The sequence below is a fragment of the Ostrinia furnacalis genome, unplaced genomic scaffold (assembly GCF_004193835.3).
Source record: "Ostrinia furnacalis isolate ACB-3 unplaced genomic scaffold, ASM419383v2 OfSCF0319, whole genome shotgun sequence".
NCBI classification, from domain to species: Eukaryota; Metazoa; Arthropoda; class Insecta; order Lepidoptera; family Crambidae; genus Ostrinia; species Ostrinia furnacalis.
The window spans coordinates 1,030,322-1,054,626 of record NW_021130558.1 but is presented as its reverse complement, the minus strand read 5'-3'; the positions used below and the strand labels follow the sequence as shown (position 1 = coordinate 1,054,626).

At 44.0% G+C, this 24,305-nt stretch overlaps 2 protein-coding genes across 7 annotated transcripts in view; one reads left to right on the top strand and one right to left on the bottom strand.

Moving 5' to 3' along the window:
* LOC114359834 (protein phosphatase 1 regulatory subunit 14B) overlaps positions 1 to 15,946 on the bottom strand; it is a 29,081-nt gene extending 13,135 nt beyond the window's left edge. For 3 of the 6 annotated variants that reach the window (XR_003656453.1, XM_028314371.1, XM_028314359.1), the window contains exons 1-2: positions 15,855 to 15,946; positions 6,174 to 6,365 (exon numbers count right to left, since the gene is read on the bottom strand). Coding sequence is in view for 3 of the 6 variants with exons in the window: in XM_028314371.1 (XP_028170172.1) it covers positions 6,174 to 6,203 (30 nt within the window). In the remaining 3 variants the exon portion in view is untranslated. Of the gene's footprint in view, positions 1 to 2,859; positions 4,013 to 6,173; positions 6,366 to 15,854 lie in introns of those variants that run through there. The other 3 variants (XR_003656455.1, XM_028314379.1, XM_028314351.1) reach the window with 2 other exon arrangements.
* On the top strand, positions 6,702 to 22,389 carry LOC114360234 (uncharacterized). The gene is made up of 14 exons (XM_028314856.1): positions 6,702 to 7,132; positions 8,197 to 8,366; positions 8,444 to 8,544; positions 9,029 to 9,246; positions 10,375 to 10,423; positions 11,118 to 11,443; positions 12,411 to 12,538; positions 13,791 to 13,938; positions 15,516 to 15,627; positions 15,878 to 15,991; positions 16,410 to 16,480; positions 17,437 to 17,643; positions 18,825 to 18,987; positions 20,381 to 22,389. The coding sequence occupies exons 1-14, from the start codon at positions 6,890 to 6,892 to the stop codon at positions 20,617 to 20,619; spliced, it is 2,289 nt and encodes a 762-aa protein (XP_028170657.1). The 5' UTR covers positions 6,702 to 6,889; the 3' UTR covers positions 20,620 to 22,389.
* Positions 22,390 to 24,305: the final 1,916 nt, after the last annotated feature.

Here is a 24,305-nt window from a genome sequence, read left to right as displayed (position 1 = left end):
TTATAAAACTATGTGTACCGATCATAAGGGGATGATTTTAATATTCCATCCTAAAAAAGCTTAAGTAGGTACCTACTTAAGTATGTATTACAGTCAGCGTCAGATAGATCGAAGCGTTTAAGATAGCCAAAATGATCTGTTAAACGATATTTCATATCATAGTAACCAGTCAAAGTAAGCTTTGTTTGAAGCACCCAAAGTAGTTGTATATCTTAGCAATACTGTTCTCAATTTTATATGAGCTGTCAGGATGTTCAAAAATATATATGCAGCCCCCCTAGACAAAACGCACTTTTTGATCGAATCGAAAATCGAATCCGTCAAAACTCCATACAAAAAAGGGGTTTTTCGACCACTTTTCGACTGGTTTACGATTATAATTTGCACTTTGTCTAGACCCACAGACATACCTACAAGCTGTCATGATTTTTTCAAAATCCATTTCAAACGCCTGACTTCAAAAAGGTCCCTACAAGCTGTCATGATTTTTTCAAAATCCATTTCAAACGCCTGACTTCAAAAAGGTCATAACAAAATAGCTTAAAACTTTATTAAAAAAATATGTTAATCAAAATAAACCCTATCACTACTAGAGATTAAGAAAATAATCATTTTCCTATTAAGAAGTAAGTACTTATGACGACTACGCCTGCTTAGATACGATTGAACTATTTATCTGCATACATAATTATTATTTTTGAACATCCTCCTGACAGCTCATATAATATGGAGAACAATGTTGCTAAGATATATTGTTTTGAACGAAATGGTTGGGGCACCTTTGAACTTTATTAATTTCCTTTTTTAAGTGGTATTTTGAAACTTTAACTTTTTCCCTAGGTAGGCACNAAAATGTTAAAGTCGTAAGAGCCTTATGCCCGTTTTCACCATCAATCCCTTAAGCGTTTGCTAACTAAATAACACTTTGGTTAAACGATCGCCTAAACTGCCCACTAACCTAAGTTTGTTTTCACCATGCTATAGTAAACCTAAGTAGGGACTCTTTTGTCAGGTGGCGGCGTTTCATCCTGCGCCTAGTGACGTTTGAAAAACCGGTACTTTCCGATAAAATATTTTATTGGGAATATCTTACGTATTTCACAGAAACAAATGAAATAAAAGTAAAACTAAGAAATAGTTGACCAAAACTAATGTCTTTTTGTATTTTTGAGTTATTATCAAAGACAAAAAAGATATTTGGGCTATTATGTAATCTGTGGTTTGGGTGCATAATGTAATTCCTTTGCCTTAAAAAAAGTAAATGTCAAGATGACTGCTGCACCACAATAAATGAAATTAAAAATTTACATAATTGATTTTGATAGATATTTTGTTGAGTTCTGTGTGTAGTTTTGTGCGATTTAACGATAAAAACGACAATGGAAAAAAGAAATGAAGCAAATTTTTTCCCTCAAGGAAAAAGATAAATTGGTTATAATTTTACTTGCCCACAAGATAGGTCCATGCCCACAAGGATACTGTACGAGCACGTCAGCATCGACCGCGACCTACGTGCTAGCCGACTGGCCCATGAACCCTCAACGTGCACCGTAGGCACTCTACACCGACGGCACATTGGACTGGACACATTGAATTGTGTAAATCTTGTATAGTAGCAATAGCATAACAGTAATAAACCAGATATCAACCGTCCGCGTTGTGTTTCATTTACCCCCACTGAGTCCAAGAAAGCCTTAGTGCAGCCCTCCTTCCTATCAAATCTTTATATAATATCATTAATATCTAATTATAAGGTATTGTTAGGGCTCTAGGGACTACAAACGAAGTCAGAAATATAGCTTGGTTATGAGAAGTTATGAGTGACCAATACCTATATACTATCTATACCGTATGTAATCCTGTCTCACTCTATAATATTATTATGTGGCCGCCTGAATAAACTTGAGTGAAAAAGTGTTTTCACTGTCTCAATTGCATAAAAAGCTTCAAAAAAATCATTAAATTCAGTTTCCATTTTGCCGAATAGACGTGATTGACAATATAACTGTCACCTAACACTTAGGCGGTCGAAAATCGGGCCCCTGTATTAAAGTGATCCCATAAGGCCTAAGTTGTCCCTTATGTGTTGGTGAAAACGAAATTCCTGTTAGGTATTACCTAATATTTCATAAAAGTCGCTTTAAAATTAGGGATTGATGGTGAAAACGGGCATTAATATACCGAAGTAGGGGGCACTTACCTTACATAATGTACTTAACCTTAGGCCTTTGAGGCGAGAGCAACACAAAATATCTATCAATTAGGTGTTTATCCTACTTCCACACTATGTTGTTTACACGAAACATTCACCTTGCCAAACCTAACTTACTTTAAAATGCCTACTACCTATAGTAAGAATTAATTTTGAGATGATATTGCAGCTACTTCATCATAATTTGATAGGTACATACCTAGCTACTCACAGCAGGTAGGTATTCAATAACTTATTTTTTTTTATAGTAATTATGTTGCTACCAACAACAAGTTAATATGTTATCATCAAAAACAACAAAATAGGTTCGGTACTTCGGTATCGGTACCGATACCTACCTCTCCCTAACGACCAGATTACCATAATATCATAGTTTGCACCTGGCTGAGTTAGTTTATAACTTACTACCAACTTACTTAGGTATGTGTTATTTTCCTGTTCCTTGTGAATACTTATTATACCAACTTATTAGGAAAATAAATAAAATAATGAATGACAATAATGAGGGTAGATTTCAGCTGGGCAACTAAGGAATTTAAACATTTATAGGTGTAATTACAATATTCAAAGTGGGATAATGTAATGGACAAATAAGACAAGACATGCGAAACGTGCGCGTTATGCGCCCACATTTCATCTCACAATACCGAGATCGCGACGGCGGTCAGTGGCCCCGAGAGGCCGCGGGAGCAATCCGCTGTCGCACACCGCGCCTTGCAGCCGACGAGTGGGCACCGACACAGAACACTGATACAGCGCACGCCACGAATCGGTCACACTGTCACACAGCACTGAGGCACGTTCGACGGACACAAGCGAGCGACGCCGCACGCTGCTGGCACTGTACTGCGCCCCGCCTGCGCCGGGCTCCGGGCGGCGGGCGGGGGGCGGTGACCGCGCACAGCTGATAGTGAGCCATTCCGACATCTCCGCTGTGTTTTGTGTCCGCTGTTACTAAAGTCATCACCCGAACTGCAAGCAGTGCATCAAAGACATAACACCTTGTTGCATTTCACGAGTTCGAATGTTAAACACGCAAGCTACAACCTACACATCAAGTAGGTACGAGAGCAACATAACAGTTCCACAGACTGGTGAAACAATTTGATCGCATAATGTGACTCAGGGACAGAACGCCCGGCTAGAATTTTACTAAATATCCCAACTGTAAGAGGACTTTGTTAGTAAGATCGACCCATGTTCAAGAATTATTTCATCGAGACAGTTCAGAAATTCCAACCAAATCGCAAACCTATACAAGTAACCCGAATTGATCAAGTGAACAAAATAGGTATAAAGTTTGCAATCGAGACACGGTTACATTCGAGACAGCTATTTCAGCTTTCCATGTACCGCAAAGCAAGCCACAGACATTCTACCTGCCAAATGAGTCAGTCACGAGACATGGGCATCGATCATGTCTCTAACAGTTGAGCTGAGGAGGAAGTATACAACAAAACTGACTGAAACTGTGTGAATGGAACTTGATAAAGATACACACAATACACACAACATCTAGATGTACAACACACACTCTCTTGTATCTATCAAATCATGCAATAGAAGAAGAGAGAGAAACCAACCGCATAGAGTAGTTTATAACTCGAAACTAATGCGAATCAAGTCCGAGATATCCGTTGTTTTGTCTTTGTTTGAGCATGAACTTTACCACAATACCGAATTGTACATCAGCTGGAATGAAAATGGAGAGTGACTGGTAAGGCGACTGGAAATGAAGCGCGAATGAATTTGAGACATTACAAATTAGCGCAGCCCTGGATATAACAAACAAATCATTATCCGAGATGAGAAAAGAACAAAAAAAACGAGAGAAACCTGCGCAAGGAGTTCCAGCCAGATACACCTCTTGAGAAAAAAAACATGAAAGCGAGTGATGCACGAAGCTTTGTCCCTTACCTACCAGAGATAATAATTAGGACATTGTCCTTTGGCGAAGAATATTATTTGAGACGTTATAGGTACCTACTATGCCTCCAACCTCCATTGACTATTGTTTAGTATTGTCAAAAGTATTATTTTTTGTGGAGGTAAATAAATAACGGGCTATCGAAAGGAAACATGCATGAGTTTTACCAAGAAAATAAATCTAAGATTAGCACTGACGACGCCACACATTTCAGACGCAATTTGACGCTACCTACATTAGTGATTGATGAATTCTGACTTTGATCATCAACTTTTGCTGTTGAAAGTCAACGTAGGTACACACTGAGCAATAAATGATTGGGTATTGTTGATTGATTAAAATAATATTTTATCTATATTCTACAGGGTGGAAACGATAAGTGATCTCACTCGATTATTTCTAAACTATACAAGATATCAGAAAACTAGTTACTGATCCTGAAAGTGCTTTATGAGCTCTATCAAACGGTATTAATAATAGGTTACAGAATAAACTGGATCTGTCTAAAAATTCAATGTTTCTAGCTTCCATACATTTGGTAAAGTCACATTAATTTAAAAAACTACACATGATATTGAAAAACTGGTTACTGATCCTGAAAGTGATTCAAAGCTTTAGCCAATGGTATCAATAATAGGTTACAGAATAAACTGGATCTTTCCAAAAATTCAATGTTTCCTTCTACCATACATTTAGTACCTACTACCAAAGTCATGACACTCATCTCTTGACAATATTATAGCAAGTAAATACTAAAACCAATGTTTTCCATGAGTGATTTTAAATAAGAATACAATTTATGAGTTTATTTTAAGTTTATTATTCAATAAAAAAAATACACTTCTAATATTGTGTGTCTGGCATACATTTAGTATGGAAGCTGGAAACATTGAATTTTCGGGTAGATCCAGTTTATTCTGTAACCTATTATTAATACCGTTTGAAAGAGCTCATGAAGCACTTTCAGGATCCGATATCTTGTATAGTTTAGAAATAATCGAATGAGATCACTTAACGTTTCCACCCTGTATACTAGCTTTCCGACCGCGGCTTCGCCCGCGTGGAATTTTTCGGTTTTTTATATAACCTATGACACTCGGCAATAATGTGGCTTTCTATTGGTGAAAGAATTTTTAAAATAAATATAAATTCATTTTGCAGATATTAGTGAAACATACGGTGTTGGTCGCTTGGTGGTACCACAGGTGGTACTGTTAAATTAACATTATGTACTGTACTATGCAAAAGCATCACTGGACTCCAGCCAAGGCGTGGGTGGTGGGCACTAATTCTTTAGATTAATTCTGTCCGCTTAGAAAGAACTAAAGAAAAAATCTCCAGCTATGCATGCTCCACACTCTGTGTAAGCTAAATATCTCAGATAGACGACTTACATGGAAAAAATATCAATATTTTTAACTTTCCGCTCAACAAGCACACGTCATAATTTGTCAAAAGGATTCATTCGCTCTAACCAGTTATTCCCTAAATTTTTACCCTCATAAAATGCTGTATGTACCTCACTTTCGCATGTTAGTAAAATTTAATAATATGTACCTATTTAAACCCATTATTAAAAGACACGAGATTACGATAATTTTAAAAATTATTTTTTGTTGAATGGATATTACTTGTATTAACACACCGATTCATGGGCTTGATGGATAAAAAAACACGTCAAATCAACAAGCCATCTTCATACATTTTCATCGATTCTTGTTCAGGTTACAAAGATAAATATTATGGCAAATTCCTATTGATATTAATTATGATTAGTAGGTACAAAGTTAGTTGCATTTGCTTGAGGCTATTTTTGAGAATATTTTTTTATTTTAATTGTGCTACTTTACTTAAAAAAATATAAAAATAAATCAAGTATAGACTGCAGGTAGGGGCAATTTAAACATCAGCATAGTTCGAGGGCGTGTCAGGGGCAGGGGTCAAGAAGAAAGGCAGGAGGCGGCCGAGCCTGCCGCGGGCCCGGGCCCGCCTCGGCCGCGCACCAGGCAGCCATTAGTAATGTTGTGTACTCACGCCGCTCCTGAACTTGAAGAACAGCGACATGAGGCGCGCGGTGCTGGGGCTGGGTGCGGGCCGCGGTCGCGCCGACACTGCCGCGCCCGCCGCCGCGAGCCCCGCTCTACGACGCCGACGATACGCGCCGCTTCAGCAGCCGGCTACCCTTTTCCCGCACGGGGATGGTCAATTGTGGCCGCTCGAAACTCGCTGAAAATTACATTAAAATATCAGAAAAGCCGGGCTGCGGTGCACGGCGAAACATAATTATTTATTTCTATTGAGCCGATTTAAGAAAAATGTTCACCATTAAAATCCTACATTATTTCATATAAGATAGCGGCCGCCCGCGACTTCGTACGCGTGGATCCCGTTTTACCCCCTTTTCCCGAATTTTCTTTGCTATAAACCTCACGGAGCCCGAGACCTTTCCAACGAATGCAAAACCGTGGAAATCGGTTCGTGCGTTCTGGAGTTATAGCGTCAGGGAGGAAAACCCAACTTATTTTTATATAATAGATGAACTTAGGCGGTACAAACTTCGCCGGGTCAACCATATCGTTAGTTTAGTCGGCGAATCCACCGATTAGTACATCAGCGGCGGGGCACGAGGCGCAGACGCGTTTGTATCGATCGGCGGCCGACTCGAGCCGTCCGGACGGGGCCGGTCAGGTGCGCGCAGCTCGCCGGAGCGGCCGCGCGTAGACAGCAAGCAGCGCCCGGCTGGAAGCGACATGCGCGTGCGGGCGGCGCTGTGGTGGCTGGCGCTGGCGGGCGCGGTGGCGCGCGCGCGCGAGCTGGACCCGGCGGCGTGCGGCGCGCGCTTCGACGTGCAGCGCGACAAGATCATCCGCACGGAGGAGTCGCGCGAGATGGGCGCGCGCTACCTGTCCGAGCTGGACGTGGGCGCGCGCCACGAGTGCCTGCGCCTCTGCTGCGAGACGGACTCCTGTGACGTTTTTGTTTATGAGGAAAAGGTATCCAAACTGGTGAAATGAAAAGTGATCGATATGGGGTTCACCTTCTGCCATTTACACCTTGAAAATACATTGGGTTCAGTTCAGAAACGTAGGTTAGGTACCTAGGAAATAGAAAACTACATATTATTATATTGGGGCGACGACGCAAGGGGCTATGACGCAGTTTCATACTGTATCTAACCGTTTGTTTACTCAAAGACTAGCCGTTACATTAACACTTGAGTGCGCTGCGCACTGTAGTACTGAACATACACGTACACAGAGACCATGCGTGATATCTAATTTACTTATTGAATAACACACTACCACCGTGTGCTCATTCAAGTGTCACAAATTAATTGATTTAAGTATACGGAGCAAATGTGCCGATTTACAGTGTTATAAACGTGACTATGACTGTTTATGACGAGGCAGGCCGGCAGCGCGCGGAGCTCATGCGGGCGCGAGTAGACGCCATCGATCGGACACGTGACCGTCGCGACTACATTTTATGAGGTCCTAGCCTCATGTAACCCGTTTAAATTACCTACACCCCATCTGAACATGGTTGTGTGTATGATCTGTAGCTGCTGTGCATGCTGCACCTTGTCAAAACCTACTTACCTAGTATATACCTTACTACATACGGAATAACAGCTAAATCGATTTGGTATACCTACTAAACTATTTAGGCATTTAGTTTTTCAAATATTTGATGAAAAATTTTTCTCTGCATCTCTACCTAAGTCGGAAGAATGTTTATTTTTGGAAAGAATATGTCGTTTTTAACAATTGAAGGAAGCTAATTCGCCTTCGAATTTTTTTAAAACAGAGAGCGCTTTTAACTGGACTGCGCCGTTTGTAAAACGCGGAATCTCATCATTTGCACTACTAATCACTTTGCGATCAACAAAATTGGCCCTCGGGTTTGGCCAAGGAACAATTGCTAGTCTTTCGCATAACATACATGCGAGTAGGCATACAGACTGATAAACAAACGTCATTATTACCTACCTTTGTTTGTGTCACGCAGTATCGGTATTGGATAATGAGTCCCACTTAACTCGAGTGGCGTCTTCCAGAGCCCGGGCAGCTGCTACCTGTTCAACTGCGGGCCGCCCGAGGACTTCCGCTGCAAGTTCACGGCGCACGGCAACTTCAGCAGCGGCGTGCTGGCGCTCAGCCGGCGCCTGGCCGAGCTGCAGGACCAGGAGCGCCTGGCGCGCCACGAGACCGCGCTGGCCGGCCTGAGGTGAGCAGCAGTTCCACTTACCGCACCCCATAGTGAAAAGAGAAAACTATGATATTGATGGCGCTTTGGCTCCGCAGAGGTGCGACGAGCTCGACGAGCACCAGCAGCACGACGACGACGCCGGCGCCCGCGCCCGCGCCCGCGCCCGCCGCGCCGCCTGCGCCGCCCGGCCCTCCTCGTACGTACCTATACATCACACGGCCACGGGGTTCCCTACGTAGTTTCGAATGCCGCTGTTGCGACGAACGACGCTGTTTCGCAAAACATTTTCATTCGCAAAACATCGTCATTCGCTACTACATCACGTTGATCACGTCCAGTTACGACGACATGCGCGACAGTGTGTAGTATCTCGAACTATTCGAGATACTATAGTTACTATAATTCGTTACGACGACATGTCGTCGCAAGTGGAATTCATTCGAGTCCATAGACCATAGAGCTTTCAAAACTATGAGGCAGTGGAAAAAAAATTTGCTCCAGCGGTTATCGCTCCAGGGACATTCGAAACTGCACAGGGACCCCTGCCCGGGTCGGGTCCCGATTTCCGAAATCAAATCAAATCCGGATTATTTTCCTCATTTTTTAAAGGATTTTTGTGCCTCTTGATCCTTAAATTCCCAGTAGGTTAGATTAGGCCCTGTGCACACCCGCGAAGCGAGAGCGTGATGATGATCCAAACGCGCCCTCGCTCCGGCGAAGGCGGAGGGACCAGAGGAGACGACAATATGATCGCCTCCAGTTTCCTCTCCTCGGTGATGGCCAGCGGGCCGGGGGCGTGGGGGCGCCCCCGCCTGCACTGCACAGGCCACCACCACCGTCGGACGGGAACAGCTGTGTGCTCCTAGCTGCTCCCGTCGCCCCCCGTCCTAGGGGACCTGTAGGGCCCGCCGTGTAGGCGGGCAATCGCCGTGAGGGACTGTGGTAGTGGCTTTGTCCGGAATCTCACAGTTCCTTCCCACTTAAGGCAAATGACGGAGCACCGAGGTCTTTTTACTGGGTATGCCTTGTCCTTTTGACTTGGTGAGCCCCACATAACCCTGTCCCCGCAGGGTAGGTATGAAATTCAATGCATTTTTTCCCCGATAAAAAAGGCCCTGTGCACATGACTTGTAGATCAAACATAATCGTAGGTAGGTAGGTACTTCAATATCTTCAATCACATCACACGCTACTCGAAATAGGCAGGATAAGATTATACTGGAAAACAGGCCAAGGAAGTAGAAAGAAGCTGGTAGGTACTACACTGTTGATGTGACTGGTTACTAACCTGTTGTCGCAAAAGGAAGATGGAAATAAAGTATGTAGGTACATAAGTATGTGCTGTGCATTGTAGCTACCTCGGTAGTAATATTAAACTGGTTTTATAATTTAACTATCGGTCTGCGAATTTCATCGAAACTTCAGCGTGTATTCGTAAATTGTTATAATTTCGTGACAGGACAGGAATAGATTGCGTCTGTGTAGGTACCGTGTACCGTTTCTGTGATGAGTCACGAGTTATGGTTGGATGAATACTACGCAATCTGACCTGCGTCGCGTGCTAGAAAAAGGTCATTTCACTACATTACAGGGTTTAAAATTACTTCAGTTTTACTTAGGTAGTAACTTCAGTTTTTTAAGGTTTTGTTCGGGGGTTTCAAAGAATTCGGGTATATGACAGTACCTAATATAGTTTACCTGAGAGAAGTGCAAACGATCGCGTCGTGAGTCAGCCAGGGCGCAGGTTCGGGCCTCGGGCGCGATGGCCCCGTGTCTCGCTAATGACGCTGACTCACCGCTCGCGGCAGCGCAGCCTCGTAACGGCATCGGCATCGCGCATTGTACTTGAACACTGAGACGCCACTACCTTTTTGGGCTATCTCCGTAGTTCCGTACACTTATTTTAGCTTTTTAAACAACTAATGGTACCTACCACGAGTTTGCAGTAGGTTGGGTAGTTTGCCCAACCTCCGCAATAATTTTAACGATTCAGTTCAGTGGTACTCACTTAAGTACCTACTTATAGCAAAAACAAACAATGGCGTATACAGTGCAGCGCACACAATGGACACTGGGTAAGCATCGGGCTAATATTAAGTAAATATTTATATGCGTACCTAAGTGAGCATCGAATAATTATGTTTTGTAATCTTGACAACTTATTTAAAGTATTTCATTGTAGAGGCGCGAATTCGCCCTCAAGTAAGGGCGTGTGCACTGTTCAGTGTGCAGGGTTCGAAAGGATAACTTTATCAATGATAATTATTACGATAACTATCGTGGTAAGGGGTCATCCATAAAGTACGTCACACGTAAAGAGGGGGGGAGGGGGTCGAAAAAGTGTGACATGGTGTGACAAGGGGTGGGAGGGGTCCTAAGTTTCGTGACATCACATTTCAAAATCTAATATAATAATATCTAGAGGTACTAATCGCGTAATTTNGGGGTAAACAAATCATGAAATTCGTGTGACGTACTTTATGGATGGCCCCTAATAACAGATGGATAATTATCCTACTAATACGTATTACATTCCTACTAATATTATAAATGCGAAAGTTTGGATGTCTGGGTGTTTGTTACTCTTTCACGCAAAAACTACTGAACGGATTTTGATGAAAAAAATAAAAAGAAAATTACTCGGTCCTCGCGATATCTAAGAGATATAGTTTGTTCGCCAAGGTGATCAAAGTTCTTGAGAGCTCTTGAGATTTTAGGAGAAGCCCGAGTATGCATTACAACAACGTGGCACGGTGTACGGTTCCGAAGCAGGGCGGTGCAGTCGCTACCAGTTCGAGTGCCGGCGCGGCGGCGAGTGCATCGCCGTGTACAACGCGTGCGACGGCGTGCCGCAGTGCGCCGACGGCAGCGACGAGGCGCCCGAGCTGGGCTGCCCCGCGCCCGCGCCNACGCCACCAAAGCATCATACACCAATATCCTCATTCCAGGTGATGGACGGGCACACGGGGCGCGTGGGCTCACTCGCTTGGAACATGTACATCGTGTCGTCGGGCGCGCGCGACGGGAACATCGTGCACCACGACGTGCGACAGCGCGACCACGCCGTCGCCACGCTCGCCGCGCACTCGCAGGAGGTAAGCGGGTTAATAATAAATAAATAATAATAAATATCCTTGGACATTTTACACTACGCTTCTAGTCCCAAACTAAGCAAAGCTTGTACTATGGGTACTAGACAACGGATAAATATACTTAAATACTTTTCAACCGACTTCAAAAAAGGAGGAGGTTCTCAATTCGACCCGTATGTTTTTTTTTTTTCTATGTTTGTTACGCGATAATTCCGCCAATTATGAACCGATTTGAACAAATCTTTTTTCGGCGTATAGGTAATACCTCAAGGGTGGTCCCATTTAAATTTAATAATAGAAAAAACAACCCCCAAGGGTGGAAAATTGGGGATGAACTTTTTTATACGCAATATTTTTAATTTTTAGTTTTTTTTTGTGTTTACGCATCTGAAGTCGGTTTTATTTTTTTTTAAAGTTAATTATTTTAATAAATTCATACATAGTAACACCCAGACCCGTCACAAATTCAAATTCATCATTTCAATTTCTGAACGGCTGAAATTAGAACCCAGGACCTCTCGGCATAGTAATCCGTTCCGAACCACTACACCAAACGGCCGACGGTTGATGAATAATTGGAGTAAGTGCCGATCTAGCCGCCAAAGGTTGCGATCGTGTCCATTTTGCCGATTTATTCTAATCGTGCTCAATGAGGGCTATCGTTTTAGCGCTCACCAGTTTGCACCACTGTAGACGTCCTGTCACTTGCTAGTAGCGAAGACAGTGGCGCCAACTGGTGAGCGCGAAAGTGGTAGGAGGACTATCGTATTTGCATTCATCAAGATGGCGCCACTGTAGAGTAAGGTCCTGTCAATCGCCAGGGGTGCCAACTGTTAAGTATAAAAACGATAGCCCTCATTGCTTCGTATCTGCTCACAGCACTTAAAGTTCAGCTTTTCCGATTGTTTTTTCGATTTTGAACAGCTTTTTCGAGCGTAAGTTATAAATTAAACTCAATTATTTATTACAGATTTGCGGCTTGAAATGGTCGCCTGACGGTCGATATCTGGCATCTGGTGGAAACGACAACCTGCTTAACATCTGGCCTATTGTCCAAGGGCAGCACTATTCCCAGCCACAGTACCTCTACTCATTCAAGTAAGTAACTACATAAAACATTATTCTCATCTCTCCCTCCCCTTTTATTAACCATTTCACCACCGTCAATGAGAAAGCAATAATTTTGCTCAAATCGTCGACCACAAAGCAGCAAAGAGTGGTGTGTTACACCAAGTTTTTAGTGAGTCATAAATTGCTGGCTTCTCTCCCAGTAGGTATGGACAGAGACTACTACCTGAGATAAAAAAAAGGATTAAACCAAACAGGTATTGCCTCTTACTCTGTTTTACCTTTTGTCTTTTGTCGTTTTGACTGCAGCTACCACTTAGATGCCGTAAAAGGTCTCGCGTGGTGCCCGTGATATTGTTGCATAATAAGTGACGCGTCGCGCTGCTCAAATAATTCTCGAGTTTTACTCAAATAGATATAGCCTACCCTACCTTTATCTCGTTGCTACAAGTGTGATATTACCAGCTAGTACTTGGCAGCCATGAAAGGTCTCGCGTGGTACCCGTGGAGTTGTTGCATAATAAGTGACGTGAAACGCCGCTTGGAAACGTTTATTACCTCATTGCCATAATCTTTCCAGCCAGCACCTAGCGGCCGTGAAGGGTCTCGCCTGGTGTCCGTGGAGCGCGGGCGTGCTGGCGTCGAGCGGCGGCACTTTAATACCCCATATCTCTATCTCTTTGCCTTAAGTAATCATTGTGATTGCAGCTATAGTCCGGTCGCTGAGCACGTAGAATTTCGTCCAATGACCCCAAGCTTTTCCTCATCGCTTGCACGTAATTATGTTGCTGTCGCGACTGTGCGACGGGCGCCCGCAGTGAGTGTGCGAGCGCGACAGCAACATAATTACGCGCGAGCGATAGGGATGGGTAGCTTGGGGTCATTGGACGAAATTCTACGTGATCGGCGACCTTACTTTAGCATCTAGCCGCCGTCAAGATGCTAGCCTGGTGCCCGTGAGTGAAGCCATTGTAAATGACGCGCCGCTCAAATGGTTATCTAGTTTTCCAAATGCGTCTTTATCTCGTTGCTATAACCAACCATCATCGTTCCAGCCAGCACCTGGCAGCCGTGAAGGGCCTAGCTTGTTGCCCATGGAGCTGTTGCATAGTTAGTGTCAATTAACCAAATGTGTAATTATATCTATCTACCTACCTACCTAATCAATAATTGTGTTTCCAGTGCCTTGGGTGCCCTTGTAATTGTTGCATATTACGTATTGCGGTTCGACCTTTAACCAAATGTGTAATTCTACCTACCTAATCAATAATTGTGTTTCCAGCCAGCACCTGGCGGCCGTGAAGGGTCTCGCCTGGTGTCCCTGGAGCGCGGGCGTGCTGGCGTCGGGCGGCGGCACGGCGGACCGCACCATCCGCATCTGGAACGTCAACACCGGCGCCAACCTCAACACCGTCGACACCAAGTCGCAGGTAAACGGATATTATATAATTAACTTTTTTAAAAAATAAAACCGACTTCAAATGCGTGAACACAAAAAAAAACTAAAAATTAAAAATATTGCTTATAAAAAAGTTCATCCCCAATTTTCCACCCTTGGGGGTGAAATATTTTCTTCAAATTCGCATGAAACCACCCTTTTGATAATACCTATTTAACAAAAAAATAATCGTTCAAATTGATTTATAATCGGCGGAGATATTGCGTATAAAAAAGTTCATCCCCAATTTTCCACCCTTGGGGGTTGTTTTTTCTATTATTAAATTTAAATGGGACCACCACACCTATACGCCGAAAAAAGATTTGTTCAAATCGGTTCATAATTGGCGGAGTTATCGCGTAACAAACATAGAAAAAAAACATACGGGTCGAATTGAGAACCTCCTCCTTTTTTGAAGTCGGTTGAAAATCTTGATCACACGCACCGAGTAAACGGGCGAGACAGTACAATGTTTACTCGGTCGAGACAGTNCGCCGCCGCCGCCGCCGCCGCAGGCACCACTGAAGCCCATGCAGGTGAGCCATCTACACTGGTCATCACAAAAATCGGCCCACCAACGTTTTACAGGAAAACTCGTTTCTACTGACACAATCATGGTGCCCCAACAATATTGGTGCTATTTGAAAGCCCAATAAATATCCTTAAAGAAAAACACATTTAATTTCCTAATAAACGATTAACATATACAATAAATGTGACTTGAAAAACTTGAAAAAAGACCTCACTTTGGGCTCACCTCTGGGATCAATTAGACCAATTTTTATGGTTATAAAACCAAATAATGATCTCACGTGTCCTCTTTAACAGATGGATAGCGATTAATCCCAACTTAACAGTTTTATAGCCATAAAAGTTGGCTCAAGCGTAACTATCTATTTTTTGAAGAAGTGACTCTGGATTCTTCTACAGATACCTTTCCTTTAATGAAATGAAGTTTAGAACTAGGCTTTTAAATGGTAATATAGTATAGTAATATTGGTGGGAAGTGGGGATGCATACGTTTGAAAGTGCTTGGCGCGGGTGGGTCGATTTTTATGATGACCAGTGTATATCTTTCAATGGTTGATCCTTGACCCGCCTTGGGTCAGCCCGCCATCGGACGCGTCCCCGGGTAGCGAACAGGGGAAGCCCTCCAGACTTGGGGGTACAGGTTTGCCGGCGCGGGCTAAAACACACCGCGCGGCGGGCCTCGTTGACCTGGACGGCGGGCCTGTCGGGATTTCGGGCCATTTTCCCGAGTCGCCTTGCAGGGAACATTTTAAGGAACCCCCACAGGCGGGATTGGCGTATCGGAACCCCTTGTTTGGAAGGCCGATCTCGGTACTTTTTGATTAGCAGTGCTGAAGCAAATCGCAACCCGCAATGTTGCACCATGGTCACATGTTTCACCACTACTACAAGGAGAAAACCAACACGCAACCCACTAGTCGTCTAAAAAAAGGCAGACGGTCGATAAAGCGAAATCAATCTTGAGATCTCAACTCTGATCTCAGAATTGTTGGATTTTTACAATAACCAAGATGGCAACCGTGACGATTTGTTTGCTAGGTGTTGGGCGACGGCGCGGAGGGCGCGGAGGGCGCGGCGGGCGAGGGCGCCGAGCTGGCCGAGCGCTGGCCGCACCGCCTGACGCAGGCGCAGCCGCCGCGCCGCTACAATGGTACGCGACTGACATACTACATTATTATTCTGATACCCCCGTATACTCGACAGAGTAGGAAGTGGGAGCCTTTCATTTTGAAAAGCGAGTGTAATAAATGAGATTCTAGAAAAATAATAATATCTTCATAAAAATACATAGCCCAAATCCTTCCTGTGATGTGAATCTATAATTTTTAGCTGTTGGAATAAATTTGTGTTATTGAGAATGGGCGTTCGTTGACTCACCTCGAGCACGTCGGTGTCCGCAGAGGCGGCGCGCGGCTCGCACATCTTCAGCCACAAGGGCGGGCTGCTGCAGGAGGGCGCGCAGTACGCCGCCTTCGAGCCGCCCTGGCGCCGGCCCTGGGGGCAGCCGCAGGCGGGTGCGTGTGTCCGAATAATATCCATACCTATAAAATTAAAATCACTGTACCATACTTTTTATGATATCTTTCAATCGCAGCTATTACAATTATTTTTAATCAAACATGTTCATGATTTTTCACCAGAAACATGATAGATATTTAAGGAAAAGAGCTGTCACTATGAACTGGCATGTTGTGAACACGGCTCAGAGGGCTAAGTGTGACAACTGTAACAACGCACACTGAGCCTTCTGAAACATTTTGAGTACATATTTCTATCAATATAACTACCTACATGACACATAATGTGCCTACTAGATAGACGCCAACTTCAAAAGCTTTTCTGGGCTTGTGTGAGAGTAAATGCACGCAGTACTTACCACCTAAAGGCAGTTCCCTTGCGTTGTGGTTGAGTGTCTCGACCGCTGTGTTGCAGGCGGCGAGTGGGGCGCCTGGGCCGAGGACCCGCGGCGCGCGTGGCCCGTGCCGCAGCCTCCGCCCGACCCGGTACGTCAAACCAATTGTACCTACACATCATTATTTTCTTAACCTTAGTTGCACCTGCACCACACTGTAACCAGTGACGATAATGGTATTTTCACGATACTACTGGTACTGGTGTGGTTTGGTAGGTAGTGCGGGGAGTCAGAAAGGACGGTTTTATTTAGAACGTGGGTAGGTACCTCGAGGCCAATAAACTTCTGGTACCACAAATCATCGTATTCTCTATAAATTAACACACGGGATTTGGCAACAAAACACTTTTAAAGAGGTAAACAGATATTTACCCTCCCGACGTTTCAAATCGGTCGCACAAGTCATGGTCGCGGGCAGACTGAAGAGATGCGGCGTCGTCTGCTCGGGCGCGATGAATTTTCTTCACTCACCCGCATTTGCACAATATAATTTTTGTCCGTGATAATTATAGTCAGTTCATGACTCGTGCAAACGAGTTGAAACGTCGGGAGGGTAAATATCTGTTTACCTTTATACTATCCGTTCGCATAAGTTTGCCGCTGCACAGAATAAGTAATAGTGGCCGCTGGCGATGTGACGTCACTCGAAGAGAAGCGTCTATAACTTTACAAACTATATTTACAATATTTTTTATTTATTATTATTGTTAAAAATTGTGTATTTGCGTAAAATAAGACACATTAATTGCGTTTAATCACTAACTAATTGCGGTTGATCCCGGTTGGGGGAGGGGACGCGCATTCCACGGACCGGCAAACTTAGCGCGAACGGGTAGTAAAAGTGTTTTTTTGCTAAATCGTGATAATTTGTAGTGAAAATGCAACATAATCATCACCATTTCAGCCATAGGCCGTCTATGGGAGGCCTATGCCTCACCCAATGCTTTCCATGTTGATTGATTGGTAGCGGCCTGCGTCCAGCGCTAAAAATGCAACATAAAAGTTTGAAATATTAAGTAGGTACATCGTATTTTCACGACCCACCAGGAGCTGCCGATGTACGTGCCTCCGAAGACGATGCCGGAGACGGCGCCGGAGTACGCTCGCCAGCAGCACACGCTGCGCGACGGGCCCAAGAAGGGGCTGGAGCTGGCGCCGCCCGCCGCGCCGCCCGCGCCCGCCCCCGCCCCCCCTGCCCCGCCCGCGCCCGCGCCCGTAGAGAACACCACCAAGAAGAAACTCCTCAAGGAAACCGTACGTTACTGCCACGTTTATAATAATGACTTACCCAGTACCCAGTCGTTTCATGATATGAAACCTTAGAATGAAATGAATGAGTGTGCTTAGATTATTATGAGTCTTTCTTTAATGTCATAAATTTCTAAAACTTAATAATTAGGCACTAATGATACTTTTAATTTGGTAATAGTTTAATAATATTAAAACTTAGCTCAGAGGCTCATGAATGTATTGCATCTATTGATTTGGGCACTGGGCTCCCTGTGGACTGCCTACCTATTATGTCTTATACTGGCCATTTATTCATTTGATTGTTTACGTATTTTTAGCACTTACTGATAATAAACAATGAGTTATAACAATACCTAACGGTCAATGGAGAAGTTTTAGCCCTATACGCCCGTTTCCTCGTGGTCGTCATACTAGTTTTTCATGCCAAAATAATCAAATGTTTTCGACCATGCTCTATCTACTCTACTGGCAACAACATACTAATATAGTAAGAAGAAAAGACTAAGAACCTTGTCACACTGGCGGATTAGGTACAAGCGGTTTCAACGCGGAGCGGCGGCACACGCCGCGGTTTCTTGCAAGCATTTTATCGACCGCGGCGTCGCGTCTTGCCCGCCGCGCCGCTTGGCCGCAAGGCCCTAAGTGAGCTGCCACACTGGTGGATTACAAGCGTTTTCAAAGCGGAACGGCGACGCAGCGAAACGCCGTCGCGGATGCGCAACGTTTCCGCCTCGTATTCGCCGTGGAGACGCGGCGTGTTCGCTGCGTCTCCGCTCCGCTTTGAAAACGCTTGTAATCCGCCAGTGTGGTAAGGGCAGGCCGTTAAGCTCGGTTTATAGTTGTCAACGCAGGACCGGTCGTTGTGAAAATCCTTAAGGGAGGTCCAGCTGTTCAAAAGACGTCCTTTTACGTTTTACGTACCTATTCGTTTTTACACACTAGCGCCTAGAGTGGTGGCGCGTGTTATGATGACTTCTGACGTGTCGCATAATGTGTGAAACCGATTGCGTTCTGCTGATGCATCACGTCAGACAAATATGTACGTATAAATCCGGCTCAAGACTTTTCTTCTTGCTACAATTATGTTATTGCCAGTAGGTAGTCATAGTCGGCTTTACACTTACATGCTTACTAAGCAGCCTGATATTATCACGTCATGTACCTACCGACCTACCTGTTTACAGCCGCACGAGGCCATGAATGCCGCGGCGGCGGCAGTGGGTGCGGCGACGGCGGCGGCGGCGGGTGCGGCGGCGGCGGCGGCGGCGCGTCCGGCGGCGCAGCTGGCCGACGAGCACGACGGGCTGAGCGAGCACCCGCCCGCCGCCATACTGCTACTTGTGCTCGGTAACTAGCTACCCACTACATATCTACATCCGAATTCAAACTCGACCCTCAAGTAAAAAATTCTGCCCATTAACATTCAAATTAAATAGATTTAATTAAATCTAATAAGAATACCACGAGTAATTGTATTGGGTACTGTTAAGAGACCGGTAGATCTATTCTTATAAATAAAACACTGGATACTTAACTTAGCACCAAAAACGCGCGAGTCGTCCGCGCGCGTCTCTCTATTCCGATGTTTAGTGTGGCATTGACATCATCACGTCAATGTCACTATGACAGCAGCTCATCTATCTATATATATAAAAATGAAACCCGTTTCGCGTTGTCACGGCATCACGTGTGAACGGCTGAACCGATTTCGATAATTCTTTTTTTTTAATGTTTGTGGAAGTCCAAGGATGGTTCTTACGGAAAAAAATATTAAGAAAATCTCTACGCTAAGGCGGTACGAAGTTCGCCGGGTCAGCTAGTTGCCTATAAAGATATCGATAATTTTAACGTTTTAGATTTTTCACAAATAACAGTACCATTTTAAAGCAGTCTATTTTTCATTTTATTTATGCTTTTTATATTTTTTATACTTTTTATATTTTTAAACCGGCAGACAGTGGTGGTGACTGAATTTGTTGCGGCGCTTCTTCTTAGCACTTGCCAAATGTTTGTCTCGAAGCGCTGGTAGGGCAAAAAAGAATGAGAGCATTTGAGGATTTGTACAAATATAGATAATTTTGATTTTGCCTATGCTTGAATCTATTCCTGAGTATGGATGGGATGAATTTTAGTGGAATTTCCGAACACTTACATGTTGGCCGATGCTTAGCAAAAAATATTTAAAAAATATAGTCTGATCGCTGACCACGTAGAATTTCGTCCAATGACCCCAAGCTACCCATCCTTCTCGCTCGTGCGTAATTATATTGCTGTCGCGACTGTGCGACGGGCGCCCGCAGTGAGTGTGCGAGCGATAAGGATGGGTAGCTTGGGGTCATTGGACAAAATTCTACGTGCTCGGAGACCGGGCTTTATAAATAAATACTTGTTTTCTATTTGAAATAGCCACTGTAGCTATAAGTTTGACTTGTCCAGACTGTTGCTGGCGCCATCTGCAACAAGCTTTGCATGTGAAATCCATCCTCTGGCTTGCACTGTACTTTCACAAAGTATGACAGTGCCTAAATAGCGAACGGGCTTCCCGGTGAAAACCAGTCACCGTATGATGGTTGTTCCGAGTGGCACTGTTTTCTTCCATGATGGCACAAAAGCTAACGTTAAAGACACTTGAGGATCGAATAAGAACTAACTCGTTGTTTTACGGCAGCGACGGAACGCGACAAGAAGCGACGCGACGTAATGCGTGTGTGATACGCGACTACATAATATGTCACTATTTAAACAACTACCTACTCGATATTTTCGCATCGGGGCACGTCGCGTCGCGTCGCCGCGTTAGTCGTTCGCGTAGGACAACGGGTCAGGGTCAGGGTTTTGGTTTCTGCAGGCGTGGCGATGACGGGCGTGCTGGGCGCGCTGCTGGGCGTGCGGGCGCGCGCGGCGCGGCGGCGGCTGCGGCGCGGCAAGGCGCCCTTCGCGCACGACGCCGACTACCTCGTCAACGGGATGTACCTGTAGGCGCGGGCCCCGAGGACCTCGCGCCGACTGAGCGGGCGTCGATCGATCGATTCAGTCATCGGACGGTCCTGAACCGCCTGCCAGGAGACGCAGGCGTTGTGGTAGATTGCGCCGCTAACGACGATGAGGTTCGCGTTGTAAGCGTCGAACGACACGGCGCGAGATGCTTTAGAAGAAGATGGAACGTTACATACCAAACGTCGGAGTGAAATATGGCAGATCGGGAGATTCAGGAGTTAGAGTGAATGACGCCCGTCGGTTTGTCAAAGCCAGGAGGCCGGTCTTGAGCGGTCCCGGAAACCGGTCGCTCGAGAGGGCGCCTCGACGCCTCACAGCAGTAAACTTCGATATCACCGCGCGCATCGTCATCATATTGAGCCAAAAAGAGGCAGATTTCTATAAAAAGTGAAAATATCATCATCATCAACGTTATAATATAATTTCATAAATTAATGGGCTTATTTTGAAAAATAATAATTTAAGTTGAACCGTGGTTTCTTATTTATAAAGTGAAACTGCGGCGGGATGTTGTTTTGTTATGTTACCATGGATGAATAAAATTTTAAAACCTTATTTTTAAATTAGGCTGATTTATCAGCCGTCGGATATCTTCTAACAAGAATAAACTTGTCATTTTGGCTTGTTTCCCATCACAGACCTGTGTGGTCTGTGTTCCCCATGCTGAAACTGATGTGCCAAACTTATTCTTCACTTATAAGTTATCAGGCGATTGAAAAATCAGCCCTTAGAATACATAGAAACATACATTAGGGTCGAGTATACATAAATGTATATCAGAATCAGAATCATCATTTATTTGCTTTAAATGTGGAAGATCGTTGTATTTTTGACGAAGCCCCCCCCCCTCCCCCCCCCTTCTCATAGGTCGTTGAAAGAGGCTTTCAAGTTGTGTTTGTAATACATTCCAAACTTATAATAAATAGCTTTGTTTGACGTTAGTGATTAAGTTTCATGACATTATTTTAAATAAATATCTAAAGCCCGCATCATGAAATGACACTAAAACTGGATTATGATTCCCAAGCTTTATAGTATAGTAATTAGTTTAAAGCTTGGGAATATTAGAGAATAGTTTTAGAATAGCTTCATTTCATAATACGGGTCTTAGATTCAAAATATCATTATTCTATGTATAAAGTCATATCATTAAGAGTTTACATACATCGCTGAAAAAACTAAATAGACCAAGTTCGTAGAATGAGCCAAATAGCTGCACAAGCCGCGTACTCAGACACTGAATTGGTTTGCGGTCACGATCCATTTCTTGTAAGACACCGCATAAATGAACGAACGTTGGATTTCTGTAATTATAATATAACGCATACACATACTTAAGCCATATAATAAATGTAATATGATCTGAAGGAGTTCCCAATTGTACGGTGATACACATACGAATCTCGCACGCAAGATCAGCACAAACGCTGAGATGAATAAGTTGCACGGCGGCGGTCACAAACGGACATATTGCTTCCGAAGGGCTTAGTGTGAGTTTACATCAAACGTTTAAGTATTCGATATCGAGTGCGTCAAAAAAACTACGATTATTTTAAAACTCACACTAAGCCCCCAGATCTTATTCTCTCATACGCGTATCCGTAACCATAAAATGTAGCGCCGCACCCAAAGACCTCATAAAATCCGAATATTTTTTTAAGTTTCAGTTCTGTGAGACTGGAAACATATTTTAAGATGGTACATATTTGTTTGTTGTTATCAAAAGTACGTTTTTTCATTATGCCAAATAATGTTACATTATTAAATTATAGCTCAGCTACCCACACTTCATTAATTTAGTACATATTTTTCAGATTTATTTTTTCTCTGGCAACATAAGTACATACATATTTTATAATCTTTAAGTATGGATGTTCAATAAATAATTAATTTTTATAATAAATGGCGTCCCACAAAAACTGATGGTTTTCATTGTACCCTAAGTAACCAACCACACGATTCTAAAGCCTGGTCCGTGAGCACGTAGAATTTTGTCCAATGACCCCAAGCTACCCATCCTAATCGCTCGCGCGTAATTATGTTGCTGTCGCGCTCGCACAGTCACTGCGGGCGCCCGACGCACAGTCGGTCATTGGACTAAATTCTACGTGCTCACGGACCAGGCTTTACATGCACTACTGAGCGAGCACCGAGTATGATTTTCTTAAAACTAAGAAATGACTGATTAATAAAAATAACAGGTATCGTTCAACACTTTAATAATCACAATAATGTATGATATTTTTAACATAAACTATATAGGGCCAGGCCGCAATTTTAAATTAATTCTATCTATGTAGGTATGTCAATTCGCACCGAGTCGATGGCATAATTAAACCTTAATCACTGGAACAACCTGAAGCGCGCCACTCGCAGCGGGGCCTGGGGCTGCGGCCCGCTTCCACCGGGCCGCGGCCTCCTGCCACCGGGCCGCTGCCCCCACCACCGGGCCGCGGCCTGCTACCACTCGGGCCGACGGGCGACGGCTGGCGCGCTCCCTCTCCCTCTGACCTACCGCGCTCTTGACAGGTTTGTCCAAACTTGCAAGACCAATTGGTTTGGTTCGTCACAGTACTCATTCTTCACTATACACTTATAAAAATACATATAAATAGTGAAAACGTTACTCTTTTATAACAAAAAGGTAGGCACTGCGATATAGTGAATGTGTAGAATTTAGGATCCATACACGGTTAGACTTTACACATCATTATTTTCTTAACCTTAGTTGCACCTGCACCACACTGTAACCAGTGACGATAATGGTATTTTCACGATACTACTGGTACTGGTGTGGTTTGGTAGGTAGTGCGGGGAGTCAGAAAGGACGGTTTTATTTAGAACGTGGGTAGGTACCTCGAGGCCAATAAACTTCTGGTACCACAAATCATCGTATTCTCTATAAATTAACACACGGGATTTGGCAACAAAACACTTTTAAAGAGGTAAACAGATATTTACCCTCCCGACGTTTCAAATCGGTTGCACGAGTCATGGTCGCGGGCAGACTGAAGAGATGCGGCGTCGTCTGCTCCGGCGCGATGAATTTTCTTCGCCCACCCGCATTTGCACAATATTTTTGTCCGTGATAATTATAGTCAGTTCATGACTCGTGCAAACAAGTTGAAACGTCGGGAGGGTAAATATCTGTTTACCTTTATACTATCCGTTCGCTTAAGTTTGCCGCTGGCGATATGACGTCACTCAAAGAGAAGCGTCTATAACTTTAACAAACTATATTCAAAATATTTTTTATTTATTATTATTGTTAAAAATTGTGTGTTTGCGTAAAATAAGACACATTAATTGCGTTTAATCACTAACTAATTGCGGTTAATCGCGGTTGGGGGAGGGGACGCGCACTCCACGGACCAACAAACTTAGCGCGAACGGGTAGTAAAAGTGTTTTGTTGCCAAATCGTGATAATTTGTAGTGAAAATTGAACATAATCATCACCATTTCAGCCATAGGACGTCTATGGGAGGCCTATGCCTCCCCCAATGCTTTCCATGTTGATCGATTGGTAGCGGCCTGCGTCCAGCGCTAAAAATCTAAATATACATAATAACGGGAGAAACTGACTGACTTAGTGACATATCAACGCACAGCCTAAACGGCTAAACGTAGGCACTTGAAATTTGGAAAGGACGTACACGTAGCTTAGGTA